The following is a 27,403-nucleotide window of genomic DNA, read 5'->3' as shown; positions in this document are numbered from 1 at the left end:
TTGGAAATAATCATTATTAGCACAATATCCACAGCTATCTAAAATTTTTAACTTACACATTAAATCACATATATTGCTATATTTTATTTCACAAGTCAGGTACTGATTTACTTAAAACTACTAGAGTCATTGAGAGTAATAAGAATTGACTTGAAATTAATTTCTAAAAAGGATGGATTTGAAAGATAATAAATAACAGCTTTTATTTGACATGAAAATACCAATTGATTGGTCATAGCTTCCTGGAAGACTGCAGGCGTAGGTTCATTAAGAAAGTAATCAATTATTATTAGTGACCATGAAAAAATTGGGAAGCACACACTGTGCTGATATGAATAAACGCCAATTAAATATAATAATGACCTTCTATGGGGTAAAAGCAGAGAAGGTAATGGCACCCCACTCCAGTACTCTTGTCTGGAAAATCCCATGGACGGAGGAGCCTGGTGGGCTGCAGTCCATGGGGTCGCTACGAGTCGGACACGACTGAGCGACTTCACTTTCACTTTTCACTTTCATGCATTGGAGGAGGAAATGGCAACCCACTCCAGAATTCTTGCCTGGAGAATCCCAGGGACGGGGGAGCCTGGTGGGCTGCCGTCTATGGGGTCGCACAGAGTCGGACACGACTGAAGTGACTTAGCAGCAGCAGCATGGGGTAAAAGAACATCCAAATCTTTCAGTTTCTCACTTTTGTTAGGAGACAGACTGCACAGAAATACCTACAGAAAGGGAACTTGCTTTTCTTCTAGATAATAACTTTCAAAAGATTATATTATGTAGGAACATTAAAATATATATTAACACCTTGTATCAAGTACTCTGTTAGGTACTAAAGATTTGAAAACAGCCTACAAACCTACAAGTAAGAGGCAATGAGCAACTAAAATTTAAAAAAAAACACAGTAAATCCTATGGGAACACATACTACTGACCCTGAATAATGTCCTAACTCAAGAGAAGCTGAATAACATCCTAACTCAAGAGTTAGGACATGTGTATTCTAGAAGAGGAAGTAGAAAATGAGAGACCTGATAGGAAGAAGAGGGCTCATCCTAGGAAATGGAAGCTCAATAAAACTATCACAAAGGAGTGTTGTTGCGGAGAGGAAGGTGGAGATAGGGAACACTGGTGATGGCCAAAGATAATGCTGGGAAAACACACTGCAAGGGAATCAGTTCACCAAAGACCTAATGATTCTGCTGTGCAACAGTTCTTACTGATTTCGTAATTCTAACCATTTGGAGATTTCTTTGTATTTTCTACATACACATTCAAATTATCTATGAATAAAGATGATTTTACAACTTTCATTCTAATATTTACATCTTTTCTTTTTCATATCTTATTGTAATGGCAAGGACTTGAGTTCAGTGGTAAATAGAAGTTCAATGGTAAATCCATCCCAAATTCCAAAGGAAAATATTTAATATATCATTATTGATTGTAATATTAACAGTAGATCCTTTATAGACTTTCTTTAGCATACTGATGTTTCTTTCTATTCCTAATTTGCTAAACATTTTTTTAATCATAAATAGTTATTAAATTTTGCTAAAGATTTTTTCCATTTCTATTGAAATGATTATTTGTGTTTCTTCTTCATTCTACTAATATGGTGAAATACATTGATTGATTCTCAAATGTTAACCAACCTTGTATACCTGGAATATCTTTTACTTGGTCCTGACATATAATTCTTTCTATGTATCACTGGATTCTGTTTGATAATATTTACATGCAAAACAAATTACACCAAGAAAGAGAAAGGGAAAGAGGGAGAAAGGAGAGAGGAAGAAAAAAGAAAAGAAAGACAAAGGAAGGGAGAGAGAGAGAGGCAGAAGCAAAAGGAGGGAAAGAAGGAGAGGGAAAGAGAGAGCGAGCAATGTGTTGGGTATGAGAAGGTGAAGTTAAAAAAAAAGGGTAACAGAAAAGAATTACTCAAGAGGAGTTAGCAAGCCACATTCAGACAATATCCCAAAGAGAACAGGGATGAAATTATTTTTTAATTAATCACTCTGGGGGTATAACAGTCAAACACAAGTACCAGAGAGAACATGGAAAATTTAGGAAAGGAAATCATAGAAAAAGTAGTTTAAGGAACTTTCTCAAAACTATATACTTGCACTTCTACACTGAAGAGGCCCAGAATAATATATGAACCAACAAACAACACTGCAAAATTTCAGAACACTGGGAATAAAGCCAACATTCTACTAGGTCCCAGAGAAATAAACAAGCCATTTACAAAGAAAAAGGTATCAAAATACTTAAGATTCTTCAACCATAACACTAGATTAATACCTTCAAATTTCTGAAGTAGCATTACTTACAAGTATTTCTTATCCACCCAAATTAACAATCAAGAACTAATTAAGAAAGAATAAAGACATCTTCAGACAAACAAGATCCACCACACATTCTTTTTCCAGAAACTAGTAAAGACTTATTCCACCAAAATGCGTGCAGAAGCAAAATGGGCAAAAGAGAGGAATTAGGTAGTCTATTTTCCATTACAAAATTTATCTGATCAGTTGCATGTATAGCTTTAATGAAAACAAATCTAAAAAATTAAATAATAAAACCAACACATACATTTTGTGTAAGTCAGACATTTAGCTTTGTGAAATTACATCTTAAATATTAAAATTAAAGTGTATTAAAAAGTTATAGTGGATGAAGAAATTTTTCTTTTAATTAGACAAAGTAAATTAAACAAACTCAAATCCTAATAGCAATATTAACTTCTAAAGTTTTATACTCTCCCATGAAGTATTTCTGCCCAAAGTAAAAAATTTGAGAAAAGTTGAACATTAATAATTGGCATAAATAGGGGAATTCCCTGGTGGCCCAGCGGTTAGGACTCCATGCTTCCACTGCAGGAGGCCTGGATACTATCCCTGGTCATGAAACTAGATCCCACAAGCCACACAGTGCAACCAAAAAAATTTTTAATAAATAGTAAATAGTTGATATAAAGAGAAGAACTTCATAAATCAAAGGAGAAAAATCTGCCCCTGTGAATTACATACCAAAGAAACAAAGACACAGCAGACTCCTTTAGTAATGAAGTTCTTAATTCCAACCATCCAAAGAGAAAGCTGGCTATTCCAAAAACAATCTTCTTTGTCAAAACTTTCACCAAAACACAAATGCAACACAAAACAGTGTGTGTGAAGCAGAGACAGCGCTGGTAACTGTATAATGCCACATTCTTCAATAACAAGGGGAAACCTCCACATGACTGCAGGACACTGTTGCCTTATTACCTCTACCTCTACCATTTCGATTAAGCAGATTTCATAATTAAATTAATCTCTAATAATACTTAGGCACACAATAGTTTAAATAAACACCATTCTCACCAATTTAGAGAAGTAACTGTACAAAGTGTTAGGAAGATTTCCAACTTCTGTACAAACTTTAAAAATATAACAGAATTTAAATATTTTAATATTCTTTTATAAGTATGCAAATGGTACTAAAATGATTGTTTTTAATGCACATGCAAAAAACATTACTGAGTGAACACTGGCAAATTACAGAGAAAAGACAGTCTGTACAAAGCGTAGATCATTAGAGTTGGGAGTTATTTAGGCTTCTGAACAACTGATATAGTTTAACCATATATCTGATTTTTTTAATTAAAAAATGCCTAATATTTACATACGACATTAAGAAGTTTTCATTATTAAAGCAAAAATTCAAGGCCAAAAGTCCAAAGTTGTACTTCTGCCATCGCTATAAATACAGACAAGAGATTCATCTGCAATCCAGATAATGGTGAAAACCAAGCTCCCCAAGGCAGTTAAGTAAAACTGAGAAGAGCAAAGACACTGAGAACATCAGAGACTTGGGGAATACCCACAGCAGAAAGCTAAACGAGCAACATAACAAAAGCAGCACAGTCAGCAAGGAAGGGATCTGGGATGAGCGCTGCCATGAAAACCAAGAGAGAAGAGGCCTTCAAGAGCGAGCCAGCAAAGTCAGAGACTAAATGGAGATCAAAGAGGAGGAAGATAAATCAAAACCACAGCAGAAAGTGAATGGCCATATTGAATTGGTTAAGATTACCTATTTCCATCTCAACTGACAGAACTTAAGACTTTATCTTGGACGGAGGAGGGGAAGGGGTATGGACACTTGGAGGAAAACAGGCTTTAGTTATCATTCTTGCTGTCTGTTGTCCAAGACCAATAAAAGAGAAACCTCTTGCTGAATGATTTGTTTCTTCTTAAGGGCTACACTCACCAAACTGTGGAGCAGGCAAGATTCTAGCCGCTCGAATTGGGCCATGTCGAACAGAAAAAAGCTCCTGTGCTTCCCCACTGATCTGCAGGAGGAGACAGAAAAAATACAGGAAACGAAAACACAGGTCAGAACATTATTATACAAAAACAAGATCTCCTAAATTTTTACCATGATTTTTGGTCTCAAATGTTAATATATACACATATACACACACTTATGGTGACCATACACATTAAGCATGTTGATATGTTAAATTATCATAAATATTTTCAGAAAATGTTAAGAGCATGCACTTCATATGAATAGGAAAATAAAAGGTCTGTTTCGGAAGCCTATAATTTTTATCTTTAATAAACCACAAGTTTGTTAAAGTTTGTTCAGTTCCTACATGACTGCCTTCCATTTTAGAGCAAAGCAGCTAGGATTTTTATTAGTATTCAGCTTTCTATGTATGAAAATAAATATTCTTAACATTCTGAAAAGCAGAACTTAAATGCTATAGTAACTTTCACAAATGTGCTATGTATGAGAAGAAGCAAAACATGTTGCAAAGAACACTGAGGTGGAGGGTGAATGACCTGGGTGCCAGTTACGGTTCTGCAACCCTAGCTGTTAACCTCCTTGAGTAAATCATTTAACCTCTATAAACCTTTATTACTTATTTTCTTCTCTAAATATATTTTAGTAAATATTGTATGCATTTAGGTGTACAACATTTAAGATTTGATATACATATACCTGTGTGTGTATATATATATATGTATGTATGTCACGTTCTCAGAGTAACCTTCTGTATGTGATAAAAGCAACTGAAATCTAGTTATCTAGTTTTCTTTTCTTTCTTTTATGGCCATGTCGCATGACATGCAGGATCTTAGTTCCCTGACCAGGGATCGAACTCACATCCCCCTGCAGTGGAAGCACAGTCTTAACCACTGGACCACCAAGGAAGGCCAAGAAATCTATTTTTTCAGTATTCAATACAATATAATTAATTACAGTCACCATGCCTAAACATTAGGTCTCCTGACTTACTCAACTTATAAAACTGAACCTTTATACTTTTTGACCAACATTTCCTCTACTTCCTCTAAGCCTATATTCTTTGCATTTATAAGTTGAGACGATAAAGATGCTAAACAAACTCAAAATGCTTTTAGTTTCAATATTCTATTCATTAAAAATGTATGCATCTTTAAATTTCATTTTTATTATACACTAAGATCAAACATTATATGAATCTGTTCATTTTGAGTCATTATCAGATTTGTTCCTCAAATATAAAGGGTAGTCTATTCCTCCAAAAGGAAAAGAGGTAGACTGATATATGTGTTGGGTGTGGAAACAACTGCTTTTCAGAATTACTAGTTCAAAAGGACAGTCTGCTGCTAATTCAAATACTGCACAGATTAAATCATAATTAGTTAAGAAAGTCTTTCCAGAGTACTGTAAGTGGTAATGTAGTGCCCAATAAATTTTCTTAATTGCCAAGTGTTTGATGGAATATGTTACATCAGATCAAGAAAATGGCAAATACTGTAAAACTCATTCTATAAACCCAAAAACTTACAATAGATGTAAAAATGGTAAACATTCCATAAAGTAAACACACCGACAGTATTTCTTTAAAAACAGGCCTGCCAAACAAGGAATTTAAAATATCAACACTTTATATATTACAAAAGGTCTATGAGTCTTCCAATATTGGACAAAAAATCTGTAGCGCTGCCTTTTAGATCAATACTTTTTTTAGATCTTCAGCTTCTCTTCTACCTGAATTGAAGTGCTGCAAACTGTAAATAATTTTGTCTCTTATAAATGTTAAATTATGGTAATGCCCAAAGAGCCATCATATTCATTTATAACATAAAAATAATTAAAATATATTTATTGGCCACAGTGGCAAATCCCTCTATAGCACTTGGGAAGCAGAAGCTATGAGGAACGCTAGGCTCTTCCACTAACCATGCAACAACAGCACCACCTACCACCAATTAAACACACAAAAGCTACAAACTCAGGATAGCAAACTAAAGAGTTTACCTCTCTACAAAGTCCTCTGTAAACATTAAATTTTTAAATGAACTACGAAGGCCATTAGAGTTACAGCTTTTAAATCTACATTTTATTCTTATAGAACAGAATTTTAAATTTAGAAAAATCCTTAAAGGGTCATTTTGTCCAATCTCCCACCCCATCAAATAATCACACATTCTCTGAAATCTAAAAATTACCATCACCTCTTTGATTTTAGGAACACTTTCATAGAAAGGTATATCACTAACACAGTCCAATTACATTACAGGTACATTACTTGCTATCTCCAAAGCTGTCAAGCCACTTACTTTTCGAAAATAAACTGCTGTTGGACAATGGATAAATAATATTCTTCAATATACATACTATTTCTACCAAGAATGAAATGAAAAATAAACTGTAAAACAATACCGTAGATATTGCATTGAAGTTATAATTCAGAGTAATGAAAACCATTTCTCACAAATAAGGATTATTATACCTATAACAAATCATAGTATTCTAACACAAAATCCACTGCTCTGAAATATTATTTCCATATGCCACAAGTCTAGCATTTAGTTTTTGGTTCTATCAAATAAGCTTAAAAAAAAAGTTTAAAAAAAAGTCTAAACATATTTACCTGAGCTGCTATACTAAATTATAATAAAGAATAAAGAATATAACAAACCTGTCTTGCCACATTCACAATATGATAAACGTTTGTTATCACTGGATTTAATACCCAAGAGCTTACTTTGATATATAAAAACATTTTGAAATCTGAACATACCATGCTTTTGAGCATAACAGCTTTTAAAACAAACCGAAATGCCTTATTCTATTCTAAGCTTTTACTCTAAATCCCTCTTTAAATGTACAGCAACAGGTTAAGAAAAAACATTAGTATTGATTACAAAATACATCCTCATATTCATTACCCCGTCCTTCTTGCCCCTAAGTTAAGGTCCTAGAATCTTTCATTAAAACATCAGAGAAGGAAGCGGGGAAAGCACTATCACAATTTACAAAATAGTGATAGAAATTTATGAACATGTTAAAATCAAAATTGTTAGAAGCAGAATTCTAAAGTTTCCTGAGTCACAAATGTCAAGCATGACACTTGGAGGAGAACACCCTTCAAATAATATAGGCAAATTCTACACTGGAATACAATTTCAGAACAGAAAAAGTGCTAATCATTTGGATACAGATAAGATGTGCACATTTTAGGGAGGACACAGAGAAAATGGATATGGTCTTACAGGCTCCACTTTGGCTGCCGTTTTCAATTACCTCTAATCATTTTAAACAACATGTTCACTGGCAATATTGCTCTCAATTAAATGAGTGTCAAATTGATTTTTAGGTTTCTAAAAAAAAAAAAAAACTCGTTGAAAATAGCAAAGAATAAAATCCTCACAGATGAGGATTTTAACTGATCCTGGGAAGAATCACCAGGGGCTCTAAGTTCACTTTTAAACCAACACTAATAATAAATACAAGGGTAGAACTACCAGCAAGGCGTGTACCAAGCAAAGCTCCAACTTGCTGGCAACTGCAGTAACTTGGGGAGAGGAGCAAATAGGGAGGAAACCTCTCCAATAGCTCCTCATGGTCTCTGCCTTTGTTCTTACTGGCATTTAATTTCTGATGACAGACTTTTGTTGTTTGGAGCATAAACCGGACGTACCAGTTTGGAGGCACAATAAGGAGAACAAAGAATGATTTGTTCACACTGTTGGAAAAAAATCTTTTCCAACCATAGAAAATAGCTTTCGCATGGTGAAAATATGCAAATTACATACCAAACCAAAAAGCGGTGGAGGGGAGGACAAGTTTAGAATCTCACAACTCAATCGAAGGCAAGAGGAAATTATAACAGCCGAAGACAATCACACACACACAGAAAAGGCTGTAAAAGTAGTGGGGGAGCTTTGTAAGTGCTTTCAGAGAATCCTAAAAGCACACGAAGGTCATCTAGTCCTCAGAACCAAACCTGCCTCTGAAATCCTGATGACTTTTCAAAGACATCTGACTACAAAATAGAGAAGTCAATCAAACACAAAGGACAATAATAATGCTTTACAATGACAAAGAATCAGGACAGGAATACATATTTACACCCCCAGCTTCCCTTTGAAGTGAAGTGAAGTGAAGTCGCTGAGTTGTATCCGATTCTTTGTGACCCCATGGACTGTAGCCTACTAGGCTCCTCTGTTCATGGGATTTTCCAGGCAATAATACTGGAGTCGATTGCCATTTCCTTCTCCAGGGGATCTTCCCGATCCAGGGATCGAACCCAGGTCTCCCGCATTGTAGACAGGCACTTTACTGTCTGAGCCACCAGGGAAGTCCAACTTCCCTTTGAGACGCTGCAAATGGAGAACTATGGTCTGCCATTGATTCTCCTTAACAAACTTTATTGAAAGATAACAGACACAGAAGTAATACAGAAATCTTAGGTGTTTGTACAGCTTAATGAATTTGCAATGTTAATACACATCTGTTACCAGCACAGACATCAAGAAACAACAGTACGGACACCCAGAAGGTCCCCACACCCATTCCCAGTCACAAACCCAAGGCAACAACAACCATAACTCTCGTGGTCTGGGCGCAGGATGGAAAAGAATTTCCAGATATGAGACAGAATGAGAGGGAAATGAAGTTTATCAGAGTAGGAGACACTGTTAGAACAGCAGGCCAGCTCAAGGGAGAACCGACCCTGAACAGGGGTTCTTAGTCCACTTTTATACCCAAGGTACGAGGAGTGAGATAGGGGTCTTATGGGTCATTTGCTGATTGGATGAAGCACATATACTGGGTGTGGGAAGAGTAAGCCAAATACCTTCTCCCTACCCATTATGGCAGAAAACAAAGAAGAACTAACAGCCTCTTGATGAAAGTGAAAGAGGAAAGTGAAAAAGTTGGCTTAAAACTCAACATTCAGAAAACTAAGATCATGGCATCTGGTCCCATCACTTCATGGAAATAGACGGGGAAACAGTGGAAATAGTGGAAACAGTGACAGACTTTATTTTGTTGGGCTCCAAAATCACTGTAGATGGTGACTGCAGCCATGAAATTAACAGACGCTTGCTCCTGGGAAGAAAAATTATGACCAACCTAGAGAACATATTAAAAAGCAGAGACATTACTTTGCCAACAAAGGTCCATCTAGTCAAGGCTATGGTTTCTCCAGTAGTCATGTATGGGTGTGAAAGTTGGACCATAAGGAAATCTGAGCACCAAAGAATTGATGCTTTTGAACTGTGGTGTTGGAGAAGATTCTTGACAGTCCCCTGGACAGCAAGATCAAACCAGTCCATCCTAAAGGAAATCAGTCCTGAATATCATTGGAAGGACTGATGCTGAAGCTGAAACTCCAATACTTTGGCCACCTGATGTGAAGAACTGACTCATTTGGAAAAAAAAAAAAACCCTGATGCTGGGAAAGATTGAAGGCAGGAGGAGAAGGGGATGACAGAGGATGAGATGGCTGGATGGCATCACTGACTCAGTGGACATGGGTTTGAGTAAACTCTGGGAGTTGGCAATGGAAGGGAGGACTGGTGTGCTGCAGTCCACAGAGTCGCAAGAGTCAGACACAACTGAGCGACTGAACTGAACTGATGGGACAGGAGGGGAGATAGGTTATACTGCTCAGGAAGACCTGAAATCTGTTAGTAGTTACAACATGGGGGAGGGAAAGACAATAAGGGTCTGGTTTTTCCATTCCTACATTCTAAGACCCTCCTTGGTTTTATCTGCTCTTTTCATCCTTGGGTCACTACAACAACCAATATCTTGATTTTTCTAACACGTAAGTTTTACTTGTTCAAGTTTATGTAAATGGAAACACACAGTATGTACTCTTTCGTGAATGGCTTCTTTTACACATCACCTGCCTGTGAAATTCATCTGTATTATTGCATATGATTATTTCTGTTGCTACACAGATTTCCACTGCATAAAACTACTACAGTTTATCCATTCTACCACTGGCTGATGGAAGTCTAAGTTGTTTCTAGTTTGGGGCTCATAAAGTATCTGGAAAAACTGCACAAACTTTCAAAGGGGAAAAAGGTTATTGTGTGTTCTTTCAGTGGATTATCAACAATTGTACAGTAGATCCTTTGGGGCTATTTGATTCTGTAAGAACCTGCACCTTTGTCTTGACTGGGCTATCTGACAATACTTTAAGTTGTAGAAAACTGATAGTAAGGCAATTGATGTTGCCCACAGAAATGCAAATGAACTTTGTCTAGCAGAGATGCAATTGAACTCCACTCATAAAAAAGATCCCAAGCAGTACACTTTTGTCCCAACAGGATATGAGCTAGGTTCACATTTCTGAACAGGTTCATTTCAGCGTTCCTAACTGCTTATACTGTTCTTCAGATTCTCCTTTGAACCAGCGATAACTTGCCTAACACCTCATTAAAAAGTTAAATAAAATCTATGACACATGTCCATTGTACAGTTGTATGAGTGTCATGATTTTACCATTTTTAAAATGGTAACATCATAAGGAATACTGCTATGAATATTCTTGCACATGGCATTTATGGAACATGTTTATTTGAGTACATACTACTGAAACTGCTTTTGTACTAGGAATATGGGCACATTTTTGGAGATTTTTAATGAAACAGTAACTGAACAACTTACGAGTATAAGAGAGTTCTCTACCTGTTCCACATCCAACACTTGGTATCACTCTGGTGGATGTTCAGTGAGATTCTCACTGTGGTTTTAATTTGCACTTTCTTCAAAGAAGGTGCTTGAACATCTTTTCATGTGCTTATTGAAATTCAATATTACTATTTCATGAATGGCCTGATAAAGTCTCTGGCCCAATACAGCTGCTTGATTCTAAAAATTATGGATTTCGCTCTATTACGCAGCAGTGAGCGAAAGGCATAAATCAGTCTTCTCTGGCAAAGCAATGCTGCCTTAATCTAAATAAATAAACCCCTTTAGTATAGTGGTCCTCTATCAGGGCACATGACATAAGAGTTCTGTCCTGAAGGACCCTCCATTCCCAGTGTTATGTATGCTAATCAACACAAAATATGAATGAGATTCTTTTTAGCAGCTCTGGAAAACTAGAGCTTTTGGTCCATGATTGAATTCATATTTTAATTTCAAATCCAGTAATAAGCAAGCTCTCCTCCCCATATAAGGTAAAATGATTGGGTTATAACAAAGTGATAGCCAGTGAAATGGAAAAATGTTGATTTATAAAAATTCACACAAACACTCAAAGCAAATGCAGTCCCTATTAAAGATAGGAAACATAAAAAATTACTGTATCTTCCTCCTGTAACTCAAGCAGTTCAAACACAAAAGATAATGTTTAGTAGTCCTTTTCTTTTTCTTTCTTTAGCAAGTTTCAATCTCTAAAAAACTTAAATAGAGGCATTAATTTACCTATTTTTCAAAATGGCTATAACATATATAGTAGGGCAATTTTAGACTGGAAATATAAATTAAAAGACCAAGGCATCAGACATAAAAGACATGAGAAATACAATTCCTCATGTTTATCTCAAGCACATCCTGACTTCCAGTCAAAAATATCTTTCACACCTGCATTCTCCAAACATTGCCTCTGGTTCCAGCTAGAAAGTCTAAAAGAGTTAAAAGCACCCTGGAAAAGGAAATGGCATCCAACTCCAGTATTCTTGCCTGGAGAATTCCATGGACAGAGGAGCCTGGTGGACTACAGTCCATGGGGTCACAAAGAGTCAGACACGACTGAGCAACTAACACTTGCACTTTGAAAAGCCCCCAGCAGGTAGGACCCCAGAGCCCCCAGTAGGTAGGACCCCGGAGGTTGTATTCTTATTCCGAAACCATGGCCTATGGCAACAAGCCAAGTGAGTACAGCACGAGAGACCATCAGTTACAAATATCACATCAACAACATCAAGGATTCCAACAGTTTATTACAGTAGAAAATAAACTGGATTGTGTTTATAATCTATTTAAGTGGGCTAAATCTGAGTTTGGTTTTAAAATAAGAGTAATAACATATCTATGTAACAAAGTAATGGTACTAAATTTCATAGTTATTAATAAAATGTTTTATTTATCAATAAAATATTGAAGCTGAGATTCCAATACTTTGGCCACCTGATGCAAAGAACTGACTCATTTGAAAAGCCCCTGATGTAGGAAAAGATTAAAGGCAGGAAGAGAAGGGGACAACAGAGGATGAGATGGTTGGATGCCATCACCGACTCAATGGACATGAGTTTGAGTAAACTCTGGGAGTTTGTGATGGACAGGGAGGCCTGGCGTGCTGCAGTCCATGAAGCACTCCAGGTTCCAAAGAGCCAGACACTACTCAACGACTGAACTAACTGAACTAATAAGTTATGTAAAACACATGGTTGGCACACAGAGAGAGTTAAATCAAGAAGATGCTTTTCAGAACTTCCCTGGTGGTCCAGTGGTTAAAAATCCACCTTCCAATGGAGGGGAGGCAGAAGTTTGATCCCTGGTTGAGGAACTAAGAATCCACATGCCAAGGGGCAACTGAACTCTCATGTGACAACTAGACAGCCCACGAGCCACAACTATAGAGCCCACACACTTACCCGCACACCACAACTAAGACCCTACACACCCATACCTAAATATTAAAAAGAAAAAGAAAGATACTGGTTGGATGAATGAACTGACAAATAACTAACTAGGTCTATACTGGCCTCATCGTTCAATCTTAACGGTACTTAGCATAAGTTGCCTTTGCCCCTTGTTTTCAAAACGTTGTTAATATTTAATATCTGGAAATTTGTTATAATATCATATCATGAAACACATTTGCGTACAACTCATTCTTGAACCCACTGGTATAACACTTCCTAAGCTTTCCAGCTCTCAAGAGAAGGACCAATGCCTAAGAGACAAGCAGCACCTCCTCTGGGCAGCACGTTTCATCACTGGTCTTCACATTCCTGCTCAAGATCAAGGGCCACTCCACCTGGCAAACATCCCACACTCATTCCAACCTTTCTGTGTTTATGTAAACTTTTTACCTGCAACAGGTTTTCTTACCAAGAATGATGTAAAAACAGCCCACTTAAATAAACAAATGTAGACATCAATCTTTTCTAATTGTCTCACAGGTAGCAGCCATATAGACACAACTGAAATGAAGTCCTTAATAAGTAAACATTGCTTCATCAGTCTTAGAGTTAAAAGTAATATCAAGAAGAATTTCTTCACTAAGGAGAAAAATGTAAACTATGGACTTAAGTTAATAAAGTGTCAATATTGGTTCACTAATTTAAAAAAAAGTACCTCGGGAATTCCCTGGTGGTTCAGTGATTAGTACTCCACACTTTCACTGCTGTGGGTCCAGGTTCAAACCCTGGTCTGGGAACGAAGATCTTGTAAGCCAGCCACTGCCATCATTAATACAAGATGTTAACAGGGGAAACCAGGGCGGGGAGGCGGTTATGTTTGAGGGATACATGGGAATTCTCTGTACTTTCTCCTCAACTTTTATGTAAACCTAATGCCAACAAAGGTCCATCTAGTCAAGACTATGGTTTTTCCAGTGGTCATGTATGGATGTGAGAGTTGGACTGTGAAGAAGGCTGAGTGCCGAAGAATTGATGCTTTTGAACTGTGGTGTTGGAGAAGACTCCTGAGAGTCCCTTGGACTGCAAGGAGACCCAACCAGTCCATTCTGAAGGAGATCAGCCCTGGGATTTCTTTGGAAGGAATGATGCTAAAGCTGAAACTCCAGTACTTTGGCCACCTCATGTGAAGAGCTGACTCATTAGAAAAGACTCTGATGCTGGGAGGGATTGGGGGCAGGAGGAGAAGGGGACGACAGAGGATGAGATGGTTGGATGGCATCACTGACTCGATGGATGTGAGTCTGAGTGAACTCTGGGAGTTGGTGATGGACAGGGGGACCTGGCATGCTGCGATTCATGGGGTCGCAGAGAGTCAGACACAACTGAGCGACTGAACTGAACTGAAAGCTGCTTTGAAAATACTCTATTAATGTTTATTCAAAAATATATGGAAAATGTGGAGATTCCACAAATAAATTTTAAACTTCTCTGATACGCTCCTAGCCCCTCACCCAAAAAAAAAGAGAAAAAATAGAGATAAAAGGTAAAAATATAGAGAAAGGTCTTCAGCATGGCCCCTTAGCCAGCTGATGGGAATTAGGTCTCCAGTTGCCATTAACAATCCTCTGGGTCTTGCAAAGGTGAAAGGTAAAAATAGAGACAGAAAAGAGGAATGAAGAGGCGTTAAGGTCTTACACTAAAGAATTCAGTTCCTCAGGCAACAAAAGGCCCTTACTTGGTCTATTTAAATAAAAAAGTTATCACTTTGCTAGTTCTCTCACATACAAACAGCACAACTGAACTTACGAAGTCTTTAAAATAAAGATTGGTTCATGACAATTTTTGCATTGTTGTTGTGTGTTTTTTTTTTTTTTTTTTGGTCAAGCCCCGCCCCTTGAGGGATCAGGGATCAAACTTATGCCCCCTGCAACAGACGCACACAGTCCTACCCAATGGACAGCAAGGGAATTCCCAATAGCCTTTTTAACTGACAGAGTAACAACAATAATTTGTTTTAATTGAGGAGGAAAGGTAAATACATACACACACAAAATTTCTTTAGTTAAAGAAAAAGGGTAAAAATAAAAACATAAAACAAGAGACAGGGGTAGGAGATGGAAGTGTCACCTTACACTAACATGTTCGGTTCCTAAGCAACAGGAGGCTAGCACCCAGCTACATGAGTGCCAATCACGACTACAAAGCAAGCTCTCTCCAATCGGATGATATGTTTTCATCTTAGACATACGGAAACAAAGGAAAACACGTCCAGATCAAAGAGGCATCAGAATCTCCTGTTAACACTGTATTCAAAAACAGTTTTTAAACTCGAGTTGTTTTTTTTTTCCTCCCTCAAACAAGACACTGCCAGCCGGTCATTTTATGTGCTATAACTCTTCTCCAACAATTTCAAAAACTTAAGATAGCACACTTTGAGCAAAGTATTCCTAATGGTAAAAAAAGTAATTCTTTTGAAAGCTCCTAAAAGTAGGAGGAAATAGGGGACAAGTTTTTTGTTTTACTTTTTGCCTAGCTAACCACAAATGATTCAGTTAATGTCAGTGTCAGTATCTTTGTAACCTACTCTGCATGCCATCAGGAAAAAAATGCAAACCACAAAAACCACCTAAAATGCATATTTGTGAGGACTAACAACTTATAGAACAGATACTCGCTAACCACATAAAGCAGACAGCAACCAAGCCTGTATTTTGGTCTTAACACTAAATTCAAAATACAAAACTTGAGGCAAGAAGGAAGTGAGTTTCAAGAACAATATGAAAACCGCAGAACATAAATAATGAATGGAACTTGTAATCATATTTTCATACTTCCAAATTTTTTTTACACACAGAGAGAGGAGTATCTTAAGGAAACTTTAACCTTTCCCCTTTATCCTGATTTTTGAAAGGAAGATCAAAGAAAAGCAGTTTAAACTCACACGTTCCTCCGGTTATGCAACGCAGATTTAGACATTACACTTCAAAACCCCAGCCATTACTTCAGCACCACCAGTCCAAATACCATCGCGGAGCTTTGAAGCGGCCCTAATGGTATCTTCCATTTGCAAGTAACACTTCTGTAGTCAAAAGATCTTACCCCGGGTAGATGTTAATGTAAAACCACTCAGACTACACAGACACACACGCCTGGAGGCAGACTAGAAGGTGTTCAGAAGTCAATGTAACACCATTACAGAGCGTGTCAGCCTAGGAGCTGTCATAAACACTTCATAATCACTCAGACACACAAACTAGATTCCCCTTAACTCGTTATTTTATTTCATGCTGAGTACATGTCCAATTGAAAAGGAACGAGAGAAAACGACGCTACAGATAAGCCAATTTTGGCTTATAGCCTTTTTCCACTTTTAGAAGACTCAGCTTGTCATATTTTATTGGCATTGTAAACCTACACTGATATAATCTGTGGATTGAGATAGTTTTGCAGTAGATACTAACCAAAGAGAAACTGATTATATCAAAGAGAAGGCTAAGGTTTTTCTTCTGTAAAATAGGTATCATACAAACTTGTAAGATTACCCGGATGATAAAAAATGACTTAAAGTGCCAAAAGGCGCAGGAAACGGACCTCCTAGAATCCTTAGCTATTGCAGATGTCAAGTGTATAACAGTACAGGCTCTTTGGAAAACTCCAGGGAATTTCTAATAGAGTTAAATACATGCCTAACCTATGACCCAGCAATTCTACTCCTAGGTAGGTACTCAAAAACAAAGTATTAGTCACAGATCTACAATGATGTTCATAGGAGCTTTCTTCACTATAACCAAAAGCCAGAAACACAAATGCCCATCAAAAGAAGAACAGCTAAACAAACTGCAGTATATTCAATCCACAGAATGAAACACAGTCATGAAAAAAATAAAAAATACAAACTACTACAAAATGTAACAACACGGATGAATTTTTAAAAAGACACAGTGCAAAAGACAAGACACAAAGTGTAACAGCACATGCTACGTGCCTCGACTTACACAAAGTCCAACGCGGCAAAGCTAATCCACACTCAGAAGAGTGATTACCTTGGGGTTAATACTGTCTGGGGAACTTTCTGAGTAAGAAAAACGTTCTACATTTTGTTCTCAATGGTAGTGCCATTTATTTGCACGTGTAAACACATATATACACACTTACATAAACATACATAAAACACACAGTCATCAAACTATAGACTTGACATCTGTACATTTTGTGGTAATCTTTAAAGGTATATGTCATAGAGAAACTGTGGTACCTCCCCACAGTGGAATATCATCCAGCACTGCAAACAAATGTGCTATCAGCCATGAAAAGATGTGAGGGAAGCGTAAACGCGTATCACTAAGTGAAAGAAGCTGATCTGAAATGGCTACATACTGTATGATTTCAAGTATAGGACATTCTGGAAAAGGCAAAACTACATGGACAGTAAAAAGCCAGTGGTTGCCAGAGGAGGGAGCACACGAGATGTTCAGATCAGGGCACAGGCGGAGCACAGAGGGCATTTAGCGCAGTGAGACCCTGTGTGATGCTGTAATGGTGGGGACGTGTCATTACACATCTGTCAAAACCCGCAGCATGTGCAACACTGAAAGCAAACCTGATGTAAACCTCGCACTGTGAATGACAATGTGGGGTCAGCACAGGTTCATCAATTCAAACATGGCACCGCTCTGATGTGCAATGCTCATTAACAGGGAGGCTATGTGTTTGTGGGGGCAAGAGGATGTGGGAACTCTGTACGTTCAGCTCAATTTTGCAATGAACCTAAAACTGCTCTGAAAAATACTTTTTTTTTCTTATCTACCAAAGAAGCTGAGCTGGTTAACTACGAACTTCAATTTTTTTCTCTGTAAACTGGGAATAATAGCAACTGGTCAAATTGATAGGATAATAAGACAATAAAGGGTAATGTGCCTAAAATAATGTGTGTGGTACATTCTGATTTTTTTAATAGTTGTTACTATTTGTATTATGAAATTTCACTATGCAGCACAAGCATCAAAATTCCCCAAAGCACCCCAACGCTGCTCAGGGCTCTACTGCACTCTGCTCAAACCCCCATCGTGACATGAATCTCACAGACTCAGTACTGCTGACATTTTGGACTCAATAATCTTTGCTGTGGGAGGTTGTCCAGTACACGGTAGGATGTTTAACAGCATTTCTGGCTTTTACTGACTAGATGCCAGTAGCAACTCCTAATGATGACAATAAAAAATGTCTGCAAACACAGACAAATGTTTCCTTGGGGGCACAATCACTCCCATTTGGGAAGCACTGACACAGACGGCAATCATGTAGTGACAGAGCGCACAAGTAAAACACCATCTCCTCGAGGCAGGGCTCAGCCCTCAGCTACACTGATACATCCTAATACGTGGCATCGACCTAAAGTTCCAGTGTGGCTGAAGGGAAAGACGAGGGTTCTGCTAATTAACTTTTTTAAAAAGAGATTTTAGGAAAAGGGGATATACTGGGAACGGAAATGGAATGAAAGCAAACAGCAAAAGATTATAAAACTGACTTGAATCTTTCTGATACTGACTCTCTAGCACACTTAGAATATCCAGCTAAAGGCTGAAATCTTGAAACATACTTATTAACATATATACTCATATATACATGAGCATATATATATATGTGCACATACATATGTAAATATATATGTAAATACACACACACATATCCTACCAGACAATGTACCTGGCACCAGAGATACAGACCATGAAAACCTGATCATAGTTCTAGAGATACAAAGAATTCTCCCAACTGCTAATGTAAAATCAAGATTTCCAGAAAATACTGAAACACACAGGAAAACTGAATTAAAAATTATGAAATCAGAAACTCTTCACTTCATTCCTTCGGGCCTATGTTCAAAATTCAAACATTAAATTGATTATGAACAAAATCTAGAAGATAGAAATACTAGTTCAGTTCCTTTTTAAAGGCCCCAGAGGGGAATTCTCTGGTGGTCTGGTGGTTGAGACATCATACTTCTACCGTGTGGGGCACAGGTTTGGTCCCTGTCAGGGAACCAGATCCCACATGCCGCCTGGTACACCCAATAAGAAAGTCCCCAGAAACCTATTATTTTCTATTATCTCACCCTTCCCATCTGAAAAAAAAATGAGAACACAGTTGATTACTACCAATCAACCTGAATGAATATTAAGGGAAAGAACAGGCTTATAATGGAGAGCACTTAATTTTAATATTTAAAAATACAAATATTTCAATTCCATTTTAAAAATAATTCTCACTAAAGTGTGTGTGTGTGTGTGTGTGTGTACACGTATACATGTACAATAAATCTTTGGTATGCTTAACTATACTCAACAACTTTTCCCATCAAATTGCATGTATCTAAGCCAGTAGTTTCGACCAAAATTTTCTCTGGAGTTGTGGTTCTAAATCAGAGGACATCTGACAATGACTGGAGACATCTTTAATTGTCATAATTAAGGGAGTTGGTTTGGGCATTTAGTAGACAGAGGCCACAGACGTGACTATGTATGCTACAATGTACAGAACAGCCCCCCGTAATAAAGAGTCACCTGGTCCAAAACGCCAATAATGGCAAGAATGAGTCACAAATATATATAACTCGTATTTGCCTACTTTTATGTGCTATGCATTAAAATTCATTTTAATTAATTTATTTTAAAAAGTATCAGCCTTTTAAAACAATCATTTGTTAATTCTGTTATCACTTCTGATAGTTCACATCAAGATGATCAGCACTTTTTAAACCAGAAACATATACATAAAGAAAGAAGACAGGGCTTCCCTGGTGGCTCAGCGGTAAAGAATCCATCTGCCAATGCAGGAGACACAGGTTCAATCCCTGATCCTGAGCCTGCTCTCTAGGGCCCCAGAGCCGCAACTTCTGAGCCCCTGCACGGCAACTAGAGAGTAACCCCGCTTGATGTAACTAGAGAAAAGTCCGTAGAGCAACAAAGACCAGAACGGTCATAAATAAATAAATACAATAATAAATCTACTTAAATGAATTTTTAAAAAGGAAAGAAAGTAGATTAAAAGAAAAGGCATAAGAGAAAACCGTGTGATCAATGCACTCTGTCAAGCTGCAAATAATCCCCAGGCCAAGGTGAAGAATATTCAAATATGGCAAACTGGAAAAAAAAAAGGGGACTTAGTCTCAAGATTAATCATTGCGTCTGTAGATGAAAATCTGATTGAGTTCATATACTATGAATCCATCAACATAAAGTTCAAAACTGGCAAAATGACCATAATTCATGGTGTTAAAGATCAAGGTAGTAGGTCAACTAAATCTAAATAAAACTGGAAAAGACTAACAATAAAAAAAAATTTTAATCATTGTAAATGTCTATTTCCTGGTTTTGATATGGTACTATAATTTATATGTCATCTCTGGGAGAAATTGAGGGAAATGCACCCAGGACTCTAATATTCTGCAATTTCCCATGAGTCTATGATTTTTTCAAAATTCAAAGGTTTAAAAATCAATTTGAAAATAGACTAAAAATAAAAGCAAAAACACAGAAATGGTCAAAATTACGTACTCATATTTGGTGGGCAAACAATGATCCTTTCAGGAGTGCTGAGTTCGTGCATACTCAGTCATGTCCAACTCTTTGTGACCTCACTGACTGTAGCCCACCAGGCTCCTCTGTCCATGGGATTCTCCAAGCAAGAATACTGCAGTGGGTTGCCCTTTCCTCCTCCAGGGGATCTTCCTGACCCAGGAAATGAACCCACGTCTCCTGAGTCTCCTGCATTGGCAGGTGAATTCTTTACCACTGAGCTACCTGGGATGTCAGTCCTTTCAAGAAATGGTGCTAAATCAATTACATTTTTTAATTTTTTCAATTCAAAAAAGCCTTGACCCCTGTGTCAAACCATATACCAAAAATTTCAAAAGGATTATAAATCTAAAGATAATAGCAATCTTCTGGCAGAAAACATGGAGAAAGCAACGACACCCCACTCCAGTACTCTTGCCTAGAAAATCCCATGGACAGAGGAGCCTGGTAAGCTGCAGTCCATGGGGTCGCTAGAGTCAGACACGACCAAGTGACTTCACTTTCACTTTTCACTTTCATGCATTGGAGAAGGAAATGGCAACACACTCCAGTGTTCTTGCCTGGAGAATCCCAGGGATGGGGAAGCCTGGTGAGCTTCCGTCTATGGGGTCACACAGAGTTGGACACGACTGAAGCGACTTAGCAGCAGCAGCAGCAAACATAACAGAATATTTTCACGGCCTTAGAATAAAGGATACAAAAAGCATTAAGAATAGAGTAAACCACTTAAAATTTGATTTGGATTTCCTTCATCAAAAGACAACATTAAAAAAGTGAAAATTTTAAAAACCTGATAAGGAAGACTAACAGGATAAATGATGAAATCATAAAATGGACTTCATTATTATTTGTATCAAATTTAAAGGTGCTGGTTTTGCTAACAGTGCTATGGTTATAAAAGATAATGTGCTTGTTCCCAGGAAATACACACAGAATTTTTTATGGAAGGGGGGCATAAATTCTCCTATTGATAAATGGTTCAGAAAAAAATCTGCACACACAGAAAAAATTGAGAGAATGATAAATAAAAAGTAAAATCTCCTTCACTAGTAAATCTGGGTAATGAGTAACAGGAGTTCCTTATATTAGTACAAAATTTTCTGAAAGTTAAAAATTATTGCAAAATAAAAGCATCTTTAAAGCCACAATAAGATACCAACCCATATACACAAGAATGGTTAAAATTAGAAAGACTGACAATACCAAGAGCTAATGAGAACGTGCAGCATGTGAAACTTTCATAAATTGCTGGTGGGAGTACACACTGGTAAAACCACTTCGGAAAACTGATTGGCAGTTATCTACTAAAGTTAAACATACGCGTTCACTTCGACACAGCAAATCCATTCCTAGGTCTACATCCCAGAGAAATGGGTGCAGCATATATCCACCAAGGAACACACACAAGAACACCAGAGCAGCTTTATCCATAATATTCAAAAAGTGCAATCAACAAAAACATTAATCAGTTGTATAATGGACGGGCTTCCCCGGTGGCTCAGACGGTAAAGAATCTGCCTGCAATGTAGGAGATTCGGGTTCGATCTTTGGGTCAGGAAGATCCCCTGGAGAAGGGAATAGCAACCCACTCCAGCATTCTTGTCTGGACAATTCCATGGACAGAGGTGCCTTTCCATGGGGTTGCAAAGAGTAGGACACTAAAAATAGTATACAGCAAAATTAAGAGCAAATCACTGCTACATATAATAACATGAAAGAATCTCATAGTCACACTGTTGAGAGAAAGAAGCCAGACACAAAAGAGTAGACTGGATTATCTCTGACCACCCCCCAACACACACCCTGTTTTTTTTTTAAGTTCAAGAATAGAAAACACTAATCTCTGGTGACAGAAGTCAGAATAGTGGTTACTTGGAGGTACAAGGAGGCAGCAGTGACAAGCAAGTGGCACGAGGGACGACTGAGTGGCTGGAAGTGGTCTGTGTCTTAATCTGAGTGGTGCCCAGAAAGTTATACACACGTTAAAAACTCAATCTGCTCACTGACGATCTGTGCACCTTATGGTATTTAACACGGTCAGTGAAATTCGTAAGAAAAACAGCTGCCTTCCGCACACTCACTGGTCAGCTTGTGTCCAAAGAGGAGCTTCCATTTCAGAGTGGAAAAATATCAAAATTATTTCAAACAAGAGATTTCGATTTACAATACTAAATTTCAAACTCATTTTTCAAATCAACAAAGGTCACAGAAAGCCACTATTTAAACACTGGCAAGACTAAACTTTATTTTTTTTTGTTTTTGTTTTTTAAGACTAAACTTTAGATATAGACTTGTTTAAAGTCATACCTTAGGAAACATATTCCACAGAAAATATTTTCCTCTACTAATCTGAGTGAATTTCACAAGCTACTTAAATATTCTTCTTCACTTCTGCTTTTATTAGGGCTTCCCTGGTGGCTCAGAGGGTAAAGAATCTGCCTGCAATGCAGGAGACCCAGGTTCGATGACTGGGTCGGGAAGATCCCCTGGAGAAGGAAAGAGCAACCCACTCCAGTATTCTTGCCTGGGAAATCCCACGGACAGAGCAGCCTGGCAGAATTCCACAAGTTGTTTCAATATTATTCTTCATTTCTGCTTTCATTCACTCTGTGACACCTGAAGATCGTCCACTGCCAAGTGACTAAAGAGCCATTCATACTTCTCTTTCCAGTAATAAGAGACTGAACCAAACAAAATAAGGCTCTACTCTCAACAAAGGCAACTTTTTTGATTTGGGTCCATATTCAAACTTTCTCTGCTTGCCAGTTACCCAAATCACTGACTTTAGATTGTTCCCAAATGAAACCCATAAAAATTGTTTCCTGGCTAGCACTCTTGACATGGCAAAGTTGCCACCCATCTTCTAACAAATAATAAGCTAATTGGTATTCACCTCAAATATGTCCTTGCAGGTTTTCTCTGAAGTTTTCAATGTAAAGGCAAGACAAAAAGTGTAAAAGCCACACTAAAAGCTTTAACGAAAATATTTTCTTTTAAGGGAACAGCTGGACTTTTCTTAGCCCAATGTGTTGGCGACACCTAGTGTTGCTTCTTTGCAGCACATCCAAGAAAACACTCCGAATCTTAACTTCAATTGCTCAGTCGTGTCCGAATCTTTGCGATCCCGTGGACTGCAGCACACCAGGCTTCCCTGTCCATCACCAACTCCCAGAGCTCGCTCAAACTCATGCCCATCGAGTCAGTGATGCCATCCAACCGTCTCATCCTCTGTCGTCCCCTTCTCCTGCTGCCTTCAGTCTTTCCCAGGATCAGGGTCTTTTCCAATGTGTCAGCTCTTCCCATCAGGTGGCCAAAGGACTGGAGTTTCAGTTTCAGCATCAGTCCTTCCAATGAATATTCAGGACTGATCTTTAGGATGGACTGGTTGGATCTCCTTGCGGTCCAAGGGACTCAAAAGTCTTCTCTAACACCACAGGTCAAAAGCATCAATTCTTCAGCACTCAGCTTTCTTTATGGTCCAACTCACATTCATACATGACTACTGGAAAAACCATAGCTTTGACTAGACGGACCTTTGTTGGTAAAGTAATGTCTCTGCTTTTTAATATGCTGTCTAGGTTGGTCATAACTTTCCTTCCAAGGAATAAGCGTCTTTTAATTTCATGGCTGCAATCACCATCTGCAGTGATTTTGAAGCCCAAGAAAATAAAGTCTGTCACTGTTCCCCATCTATTTGCCATGAAGTGTTAGGACCAGGTGCCATGATCTTAGTTTTCTGAATGTTGAGTTTTAAGCCAACTTTTTCACTCTCCTCTTTCACTTTCATCAAAAGGCACTTTAGTTCCTCTTCACTTTCGGCCGTAAGGGTGGTGTCACCTGCATATCTGAAGTTACTGATATTCCTCCCCACAATCCTGATTCCAGCTTGTGCTTCACTCAGTCTAGCATTTCCCATGATATACTCTGCACATGAGTTAAATAAGCAGGGTGACAATATATAGTCTTGATGTACTCCTTTCCCAATTTTAAACCAGTCCATTGTTCCATGTCCAGTCCTAACTGTTGCTTCTTGACATGCATACAGATTTCTCAGGACACAGGTAAGGTGGTCTGGTATTCCCCTCTCTTAAAGAATTTTGCACAGTTTGTTATGTTGTGATCCACACAGTCAAAGGCTTTGGCATAGTCAATAAAGCAGAAATAGATGTTTTTCTGGAATTCTCTTGCTTTTTTGATGATCCAGCGGATGTTGGCAATTTGATCTCTGGTTCTGCTTTTTCTAAATCCAGCTTGAGCATCTGGAAGTTCTCGGTTCACACACTGTTGAAGCCTGGCTTGGAGAATTTTGAGCATTACTCTACTAGCATGTGAGACGAGTGCAACTGTGCGGCAGTTTGAGCATTCTTTGGCATTGTCTTTCTTTAGGACTGGAATGAAAACTGACCTTTTCCAGCCCTGTGGCCACTGCTGAGTTTTCCAAATTTGCTGGCATATTGAGTGCAGCACTTTCACAGCATCATCTTTTAGGATTTGAAATAGCTCAGCTGGAATTCCATCACCTCCACTAGCTTTGTTCATAGTGATCCTTCCTAAGGCCCACTTGACTTTGCATTCCAGGATGGCTGGCTCTAGGTAAGTGATCACACCACTGTGGTTATGAAGATCTTTTTTGTACAGTTCTTCTGTGTATTCTTGCCACCTTTTCTTAATATCTTCTGCTTCTGTTAGGTTCATACTGTTTCTGTCCTTTACTGTGTCCATCTTTGCATGAAATGATCCCTTGGTATCTCTAATTTTCTTGAAGAGATCTCTAGTCTTGCCCATTCTACTGTCTTCCTCTATTTGTTTGCACTAATCACTTAGGAAGGTTTTCTTATCTCTCCTTGCTATTCTTTGAAATTCAGATGGAGGTATCTTTCCTCTTCTCCTTTGCCTTTCGCTTCTCTTCTTTTCTCAGCTACTTTCAAGGATTCCTCAGACAACCATTTGCCTTTCTGCATTTCTTCTTCTTGGGGATGGTTTTGATCACTGCCTTCTACAATGTTACGAACCTTCGTCCATAGTTCTTTAGGCACTCTATCAGATCTAATCCCTTGAGTCTATTTGTCACTTCCACTGTATAATCGTAAGGGCTCATACCTGAATGGTCTAGTGGTTTTCCCTAATAAATCTTAACTTACTGAACCTCAAATACACTGTTTCATACAACTCTCATCTTTTAGGTACTGTAATGAATACGTTTTCAATACCTGTTTAAGATATTAAGCACTTCAAAAGAGGATGAGAGGACTTCCATGGTGGTGCAGTGGATAGGAATCCATCTGCGAATACAAGGGACATGGGTTTAATTCCTGGTCTGGGAAGATTCCACATGCTGCAGAGCAACTAAGCCTGAGTGCCATAACTAAAACAGGCAAAACTAATCCACAGTGGAAAATAAGATAACAGTAGTGGCTGTTTCACAGATGGGATGGAGGAAAAGTTGAGAACAGCCACAAGGGAAATTTCTTGAATGATAATCATGGTCTATATCTTGCCAGAGATGTGGGCTGCCATGTCTTTATCAAAGCTCAGGAAGTTTACATATTAAGATTTGTGTATTTAACTGTGGGTAAATTTTACATTAAAAACTAATCAAATATTCAACTTTAATGATAAGCCATGCAAAAGTATTTAGGGGGAACCATGCTGATTTTGCAATTTACTTTGAAATGTACCCCATAAGATCTATAGGTAGAGAGAAAATTAAGCAAATACAGTAAAAATTTTCATGGTATAATCGAGGTGGTGAGTATACATATTTTCCATAAAATTGGTTCAACTTTGCTCTATATTCAGACTTTTTGAAGTTCTTACAATGGTACAAAGCTCATTTTGTAAGTTTTACCTTGCAAAACTGTAGCCCAGCACTTCTGAGACACCCAGCATTTTTCACCTGCTCACCAAGCTCCACCAAAGTGTCTCCCTGCTATTTTTAAATATAGGAAACAGAATCCTATATGAGAGAGTACTGCCTTTAAACGCCCCTTCCTCAAATGCCCACAAGACTTACTCCTCCACACTTCTGCTCTGCAAGTCACTGAGAGAGGCTTTCCAAGACTACCTTACATAATACAGCAACCCACAACAACACCAACCACCCCACTATAACACTTGGTATGTGTTTATTTATTATCAAAGCATTGTACATGTTTTAATATCATCTTCCCCACTCTTCAACCCACCCACCTAAAATAGAAATTCCATAAGAATAATGGTTTTGTTTAGCTCATTGTTGTTTTCCCAGCACCTTGAACAAGGTCTGGCATATAAAAGACAATCAATAAATCTTTGCTGAGTGAATGAATTAATGAATGAACGAGGCAAGTATAAATGGCATGGCTTTATAAGAATGCAATTTGGCAAATCTACCAAGAGCTTTAGTATACCTTTTATTGATCTCTCTAAATTACATAATCATAAAGATATTTATCTCAATATTCTTAAGAAGAAAAAAACTTAAGAAATCTCAATCAATGTCCAACTATAGAGTAAAGAACATTTCCACCTCAGAACCTCTGACTTTACTATTTGCTGTTCCAATCATACTGTGGCTAAATTTAATTACTTCCATGCCACTTCCTTATTATAATCTCTTTTTTCTTCATATTACAATTTGTCTTTATTTATTTTTATTTAAATCCAGTTCTTCTACTAGCTCCTAAAAGACACTATTTTGCTCAAAATACATACTTTATTACAGACTTGTGTTAAATAAATGAACACTTTTTAAGTTCTCATACCTCAGGTACCCAGTCAATCTATGTGTAAGACTGGCTGAAAATATATATATATATATATATAAATATATAAATATAAAGAATACAAGCAAGATATTTTAAAATAACTGAAATAAATAAAATAAATAACTAAGATAACAAGAGCTAAAAGAATTATGGGAGTTAAAGGAAAAGTACAGAATTACTGTGTTTTGTGTTTTTTTTTTTTTTTTTCATATAAATC

The 27,403-nt window shown here is 37.7% G+C and overlaps 1 protein-coding gene across 9 annotated transcripts in view; it reads right to left on the bottom strand.

Annotated features, from left to right (window-relative positions):
* The window catches only part of BCAS3 (BCAS3 microtubule associated cell migration factor), a 595,190-nt gene that overhangs the window by 533,685 nt on the left and 34,102 nt on the right, over nucleotides 1-27,403 (bottom strand). For all 9 annotated transcript variants that reach the window (XM_070390544.1, XM_070390541.1, XM_070390545.1 and 6 more), the window contains exon 6: nucleotides 4,252-4,333. In XM_070390544.1, the coding sequence (XP_070246645.1) occupies nucleotides 4,252-4,333 (82 nt within the window). The remainder of the gene's footprint in view (nucleotides 1-4,251; nucleotides 4,334-27,403) is intronic.

This window comes from Bos mutus, chromosome 19 (assembly GCF_027580195.1).
Source record: "Bos mutus isolate GX-2022 chromosome 19, NWIPB_WYAK_1.1, whole genome shotgun sequence".
Taxonomy (NCBI): domain Eukaryota; kingdom Metazoa; phylum Chordata; class Mammalia; order Artiodactyla; family Bovidae; genus Bos; species Bos mutus.
The sequence above is the reverse complement of the archived record's forward strand: the minus strand, read 5'-3'. Positions and strand labels throughout refer to the sequence as shown.